This window comes from Actinia tenebrosa, unplaced genomic scaffold, assembly GCF_029948245.1.
Source record: "Actinia tenebrosa isolate PJP-AT-01 unplaced genomic scaffold, QUT_ActTen_1.0 PGA_scaffold2__45_contigs__length_23673736, whole genome shotgun sequence".
NCBI classification, from domain to species: Eukaryota; Metazoa; Cnidaria; class Anthozoa; order Actiniaria; family Actiniidae; genus Actinia; species Actinia tenebrosa.
The window spans coordinates 9,837,593-9,845,769 of NW_028292579.1; the positions used below are offsets into that span (position 1 = coordinate 9,837,593).

Sequence of the window (8,177 nt, forward strand, 5' to 3'; positions counted from 1 at the left end):
CAACCACTACACAAGCAACCAGAAACCTCTTCTATCAATTTTAATCGTTATTTATATTTTAAAAGGAAAGTTAGAAAAAAACATTCAGTTTGTACTAAATTCAAGGAGTATTCAGGAGTTTGGCGTTTTCCCCTATTTTCAAGGGCTTTTCAAGCGCCCTTGAAAACGTGTTTTCAATTAAAGGACTTTTTCAAGGATTTCAAGGAGTAGCACGAACCCTGCGTTACCTAAAAGCATCAAAAGCTTAGATTGAAAGCCTTATTCTAGTCCGAACTCCTCTGGAATAAAATTACGCAAAGCTCCAACTGTACAGAAAAAAAAAAGAACTATCATAGTAACAATAAATAGTCTTAAATGAGAGTACCTTTCGTTTTCTGGTCTCCTAACAGTATTGTTTTGTGTGCGTCTTCTTGCACGAGTCTTGCTTTCAAGTGAAGAGAACGGACTGATGAACAACATGTTTTCTAACATTCTATGGCAAAAAGGAAGTGCTGTGTCCAGCCAGTGCGAAGTAAACCTTGAAGTATTGAAGTTTTGTTTCTTTTAGAACAGAAAAGACACCCAACACTCCCAACATGAACGTCAAAGGTCAAACGGCACACGAAAAGAGAAATATTTTTTGGGGGGTCTTGGATTTTTAAAGGTGGCGCTCAAATAAAAAACCGGTTTTTCAAGTTTCCACCTCGTTTTATCCAATCAGAGGGCCAATCAATCCGTACAAATAACCTGAAATAGATCTGCTTCTTTAACCACAGCTATCCCAAACTCTTTTTTTACTCCGACGAAGGACTAGCATCCGAAACGTCAGTAAGTTTTTTCATCTTTTGACGGTGTATAATTTACTTTTTCATCATTACTGTTTCATTAGAAACACTGACGCAGATCACACTAGTTTTTAGCTAGTTATATCTTTTTATCCCAAACTCTGGGATTTCAATATGGTTCCTTTTTGTAAAAGCTTCTTTGTTTGCAAAAGTAAGGCATTTGACGAAACATTTGATTAGAACTCAAGATTTTTAAATATTTCCTCGAAATATTACAGAAGGTATGCTTATGCGCATATAATATAGACTGGTGTCAGTTTGGTTTTTTTATTTTTCTTAAGGTGACTGTCTACTTTTGAAAACGATTTAAGTTTTTATTAAAACTTCGATTTTCCGAATTGAAATTTAATGCTGATTGCAAATCTGGAAAGAAAACTGGGTGTACCGAGCTTGTTTTCGAGATAATCAGCTTTTAATGGAAAGCCTACGCGCGAGCTCTTGGAGCAAAACGAGCGCCACCGAAGTGATTAGAAAAAAGAAAAAAAAAATTAATAAGGTAATAGGTGTTTGCAGACTATATGATTGCACGAATGACGGCTAGCCAATCATTCTACAAAAATTTAAAAATAGATATTTCGAGAAAAAGACAAAGTGATACATTGATTTGCCATATTTTGTAGTTGAAGCTCAAAACGCGTATGGTTCTTTATAAAATCTTGTAGATTTATCAGCGGTTTTTTGAGCGCGCGCGCGCGCATCGTGTGCTCAAATCGAACGTTCAAAAGTAGGCAGCCACCTTAAGTAGAAAGAGTATAAAGAAAAGAATAGGTGGGCATACTGTACATTTCCAAAAAGCAACTTTTGAGCCATAAACGATTGGACTTAAAAAATAAGACTTAGAAATATAAAGAAGTCATAAATGTTGAAAATATTTATGAATTTGAGAGCAGTTGCTTCATGAGGTCAGGAGATATAAAAAAATTAAAGTTGCTAAATTTTGCAGTAAATCGATAAAGAAAGAAATAATAAATTATTTATTTGAAAAGACCAAAAAATACAATCTCAAGATGTTACCCCTGCAGTCATAGACTGACATTTAGGAGTGTGCATGAGCCATGACTTTTATAGCTTGTCTAAAAATAAACATATATGTTATTTATCGGCCAGGAGGTCCAGATAGGGAAAAACTGTGCCCGAGGTCTTGAAAATACGGGCGGAGGCTGTTAGGCCAAGGTCCCTTTTTAAGACGGAGGGCACAGTTTTTCCCTATCGGGACCAACTAAAGGACGGTAAATAACTTTTTTTTTTTTTTCCCCATATTTTTTACTTGTCTTTGTAATCGTTTTGTGTTGTCTTTAGTGGCAAAGGATACCGGACTGTGCGCGCGGGGCAGATACAGACAAAATACCGCTCGCTCAAGCAGCCAATCAGAACGAACGATTTTTTAGGATACCGGACCGGAAAAAAATAAATGTAATTATTTAACTCTAACCGTAAATCATGTTATGATCATTTAAATGTGTACTAAAATTAGTAGATTGAAATAAATTTATGTTTCCATAGTAGCTGTGCAGCCATATCCACAAACATACCTCAATACAATGAGTTAGAGGGGTAGGTGTATAATTATATACAGAAAAGTCATGCAGCTTGTTATTCATATCCACTAACATGCCGGATAACAATAAGGGGTCATAAAGTATAAACTATGATAAAGTAAAGCACCTACACTCAAATCAAGAAATGTTTTACCATTCAAATAATCACTTCATGCATAATCAATACTCAAAGTACTGAAATATTAGAGATTATATTTATGACTAATGTGTTTAGGGTGAGACACAATGAAATCAAACAAATTGGGTCACAACACTCTGAACCCCATACAGCTAACCAGCTGATCTGAAACAGTGACATGCAAAACTGAGGTGTCACGAAGCTGGCAAAAATTGAACATTAGAAAATAAAAACATAATAATAAAGAAAGAAATAATAATAATAAATTGCCCACCATTGCAAAAATAAAAAAATATGAAACACAATCAGCATTGTGTAACTGTTATCAATCACTTATTAGCAATGTTATTTTTTTATATGGTGGCATGGAAATCCAGTTTCAAGAGAAAAAGTGACACCTCAGTTTTGCAAATTTTCCCAATTCTGATTAGCTAAAAACATTTCTCAGATCAGCAGGAAAGTAATTAGCATTCTGTATATCTGATACAGAATACTTATAAATTCTGTCGGTCTGGCTTTAGGAGAAAGCTAGGTTACCCAAAGGCTTTTTAGCTAGATAAAAACCCTGCATTGTGCTTTCTTTACCTATACACAGTAATCAATGAAGGATGCCCATACCAAACAATATGTGAAGAAGAAAAAAAAAAAAACCCAGCAATAGCAAAAAAATATTTTAAATATTAATTTTTTTAAAACCCATTAAAAAATGTAAGAGGAGGAGGTCAGTGTAAAAGACAAAACAAGAAACAAAAGACAACAAAAGACCTTGTATAAGGAATAAGAAATATAAGGAAAATTTTTTGTATACAGCTTTTTGTATATGGTAAACTGAAAATTGTAAATTGTCACGTCATTGTGTTAATAATTATATATTGGAAAAAAACACAGACACAAAAAAAAAAAATGGAATTAGGTTTACTAATTAGCACTTAGTGAGGAGTAATTATTTTATTGAAATCCAAGTAATATGTCAAACATGCAGATGCCAAAAAAAAAACTCTAATAGCATAAATTCAAGACAAACTTTGTAAAAATTGCATAAATTTGTGCCAATTAGTCAGTTCAGTAGACCTCATTAGACTATAGACTAGTTTTGTTATTAAACATTTTCATTTAAGTAATGTATATTTATCAATGAAATCCAACTCTAGTAGTCTATTTATCATAAATGCTGAGTTCTGATTGGATGAGGGTACTACTAGGCTATAAGAAATACCCTACTAGTGGTGAAAGTGCTGGCTATGAAAAACCACACATTGAAATTCTTTTCTTTTTTTACTTTTGATTATGCTCATAAGAATGCTTGCAATTATTGTTAATGAATTTTTTTTCTCGCTATACAAGATAATATTCCATAAGGTAAACTCATGTAGCTGACCGAGCTGGAGTGGTAAAGCTAAATCAATATATGAAAAATGAGGATGCAGTTTTGTATGGCAACAGAAATTCAACAACGGGGAAAAAAAGTTCCAAAAAAGTGTAGCAAACTACATACAGGAATGGCAAAAATGAAAGACAGAATGACAAAAATCTAATTACTGCTGCTGTTATCTAAAATGATTATGAGTATTATTATTACTATGATATTACTATTATATTGTTGTGAGTATGCATGAGACTAGATGCAATAAACACATGAATAATTAATATGAAGGCTTAGGTGCAATTGTAGCAATGCATTTAATGGTCAACAATGTTGCATTGTTTTATAATGAAGTTTTACATTGAGAAAGGTTGCAATAAGATAAAAACTACAAAGCCTATATATATATGAACAATGAGATTGATAGGAATAGATAAATCAAAGAGACATGTTTTGAGTTGAACCATTTGTGTAGAGACATTTTTGCAGAAGCTATTGTTTGGATATACACAAGCTATTGATAGGAATAGATAAATAAAAGATATCTGTTTTGAGTTAAACAATTTGTGTTAAGACATTTTAGCAGAAGCTATATTGTTTGGATACACTAAAGTTATGATTTGGATATGGTAGTGAGGGGACATAATAATAATGATAAAGAAGTTTTATTGATAGAGTAGAATGTAAGACAGCCTAGAGGTGGTGTAAAAAGTAATATTGTAATGTGAGCAGTGGAAGGTAGTGTGTAAAGTGTATAAAAGTAGGTTAGCAGGAGTAGAGAATAGCGACGTAAGTTAATGAGCGGCTATGGAATATTAGTAAGCAGTGAATAACAATAAACTTAGCTTACCTGGGTTGGAGAGTGGGCTTGAAGGCTTGAAGGGTTGAACGAAGTGGAAGCAGTAAACAAGATGGCGTGTGGAGTTGGACGAGTGTAGATATGCATGTAATGAGAGGGTTGGGACGAGGTCGACCGTTAGCTCGTGGGCATTGGAAGAAAGGGGAAGGGGAAAGATCAGCCATTAGGTTACTCGAGGGCATCGTTAAGCCTGTTGACGGTAGAAATTCGGCCTTACACGAAGAAATGTGTTTGGCGCACTGCTGGTGGCACGGGTTGTGTAGTTTTTTTTAGGTAATCATTGATGAGTAGGGGTGTTTTATAGGATAGGTCGGTGGGTGCTACCAGTGAAGTGACGAACCTCGTGGCTTGATGTGTGTTTGGGCACCCTCACGGGGAGTTGGAAGGTCCAGTGAGGAACTGACGTCGAGGAGGCGAGCTAGATGGAGGGTGTCCAAGCACTTGTAGTTCTTGAACAATCTAGGAGGGGGCTATGCCGGTGGGCCACGGTGTTGGGTTCCCTGTGGTTAAGGGGGCAGTGTACAGCAGTAGGGCCCCGCTTGGCGCCCAAATCCATGCAACGGTTTGAGCACGCGCGTCAGTCTGTCTGTCTGTTTCTACAACAGTCGTAGTGACGTGTCTGAGATCACGTACTCTCACGTCTCTCTCTCTATTCTTGGTTTTCACTCACGTGACTAACTGCTTGACGACGGTTGCTATCCGCCATGTTGGTGTCGCATATATATAAACAAAGCGTATCGAACCACGTCATTTCACGGGTGTATAGCAACTTTTGTCATGGTTCACTGTATTATTGTAGGCTGTTCAAGTAATAGCAGAAAAGATACGGCTATAGGATTCTTCAGGATACCTTCTGTTGTTGATAAACAAGGAGAAGAAGCTGAAGAACTGAGCAGAGAGAGACGAGAAAGATGGATTATGGCGATAAGTCGCGACGACATACAATGGAAGAATGTTCTGAAAAACGAGAGAGTTTGTGGAAGGCATTTCGAGTCAGGAAGGCCGGCAGCAGCGTGGGATAGATTCAACAACGACTGGGTGCCTACCTTGAATCTTGGTAAAACTAAATATCGCCAAGTAAATAATGAAGCCGTGGAAGCGAGAGCTGCCCGATCAAAGGAAAGACGAAAGAGGTCTCTTGAACAGCTCGAGTATGAGGCTGCTGTTAAACGCCAACAATTAGATGCTAGTGGATTGCCCCTCGAAAATATCGACTTTGCAGAGGGTCCATCTACTGAAGAAGCTGTAGAAGAAGAAGGCCAAGCTTTAAATCTGTGTTCGAGCTGTGATCATGATGATTCCATGTCCTGCTCTGTAAGTCAAACCAACTCATGCCGCGTCCATAGCGTCTTCGTCCAGACTGAAAACGAAAACTGCCAGACTACATCTTCTATGTCTCAAACTGAGGAGTTCGAGTATATGTTTTCGGTAAATGGATATCAGCCTCCAACTAAAGATTATTTTAACACAGACGATAAAGTTCGGTTTTATACTGGATTGCCTTCCACTGAAATTCTGTTGACTATCTTTGACCACGTTTCTACAAGCATCACTCGGCGTAGTCAAACTCTTAGCAAATTTCAGTGTAACCGGCGGCAAGGCGCTCAGCTATGAATCAGATTGCAAGTGGTTTTGACAAAAGAATTATTGAAAAATTCACACAACTTTACAATACTCGAAAAAAAACGGGAACGAGATTACAGGATATCTCTAATGAAAACAAGAAAAATATTTACAATGAGATAAAATAAATTTGTAGCTTATCTAAATAGCTAAAAAGTTATGAATAGAATACAGTTTTGCTGGATATAAATAGAAACGGAAATACGTAAATTACGTCACAGGTAATTTGAATATTGCATACTGATTAGCAGTGTTTACAATACGCGAGTGAAAATTACTAGGTTGCAAAGTTTAATGTACGAGTCGGTTAAACCGTTTTTAAAATGAACTAAACCAATGGAAAAAGCAATAGGAAAAATTGACTAGAGGTTAACTATGGCTTTAGGTAAGTATTTTAACCTTTGTTTATGACAAACTAAGAATTACACGGTTTACTGAACACGCGGTCGCGACAATGACCTTGAGTGTAGAGTTTAAGTAGCGAACAAATTAAAGGTTGGAAAGAAAAGGTCTTTTATCCCGCAGTTAAGGCTATTTATCGTAGTAAAAGGTTTAAACAAGCGAGTAAGGCGGTAGCGATCCTATAGTAAACGTCTTAAAGAGTTTAAAAGACAAGATACACTCAGCGTGATTACTAAATTACTACTGCGTGAATAACTTTGTACTAAATTACGCGCTAATGCGACTAGAATTACTACAACATGAAACGAATGCTTAACAAATATGTAGAAAATCTAAGCTATAAAATATAACGACTAGTTAACGATATTAACATAGATTTGTCCTAAATCTATCCTAGGTATAAGTGTAAAAGGCTTCAAAGATTCATACCTTTACATCGTAGAGAATTCCTTGTCTTGATATGTGAAAATATCCGTAGACCACGCAGCGTCTTCAAGAACTTTTACTACACTGATTTAAGCTTAGTTTGGGCCTATTTTATGGAAAAACCTGCATTCTTAAGACCTTACACATCCTATGCAATGTTGCACGCCCTAGGCGCAAACAGGATGTCCCAAACACGAACTTACGTAAACAAGCGCCAAACCTAGGCATGACTCACTGTAATGTAATTACGTACGGAAATTATTTCTTGCTTACGCATTTTCCACGCAAACAGTTAACTAAAGAATTACATTCCTATGTGTACACGAGGCATTCCTAATTAAAAATATAGATTTATGACTAAATAATTACTGTCCAAAATAGTGTCTTTTGACTCTGTCACATCAGGAATTTGTCATGGTTCTGATAAAGCTTAGACTTAATATACCGTTTCAAGAACTGGCATACCGTTTCCAAGTATCTCTACCAACAGTATCCAGGATTTTTTCTTTGTGGTTGATTGTAATGGATTCTCGTTTGTCGCCACTCATTTGCTGGCCAGACAGAAATCAGCTATGGGAAACTATGCCAATGTGTTTTCCGGCAAGCGTTTGGCAAAAAGTGACTGTGGTCATAGACTGCTTTGAAGTTTTTATTGATCGACCAACTAATCTTCTAGCCCGGGCACAAACTTTTTCGTCTTATAAACACCACAACACAATAAAAGTATTGATTGGGATTACCCCACAAGGAACCATTTCCTATATATCACAAGCTTGGGGAGGTAGAACCTCAGACAAATATTTGACTGAAAATTGTGGATTACTGGACAAACTAGTGCCTGGTGACATGATAATGGCAGACAGGGGGTTCACAATAGCAGAAAGTGTTGGCCTCAAGCAAGCAAAGCTGGTTATTCCAGCATTCACTAAAGGCAAGACCCAACTGGACCCAGTTGATGTTGAAAAGACGAGGGGCATCGCCAGTGTAAGAATCCATGTGGAAA

The 8,177-nt window shown here is 36.6% G+C and overlaps 1 protein-coding gene across 1 annotated transcript in view; it reads left to right on the top strand.

Moving 5' to 3' along the window:
• The first annotated feature begins 7,696 nt into the window (after positions 1 to 7,696).
• Positions 7,697 to 8,177, top strand: part of LOC148909216 (uncharacterized) — a 657-nt gene continuing 176 nt past the window's right edge. Inside the window, exon 1 of the mRNA XM_089034045.1 lies at positions 7,697 to 8,177. This exon is cut by the window's right edge and continues 176 nt beyond it. Coding sequence (XP_088890171.1) covers positions 7,697 to 8,177 — 481 coding nt within the window.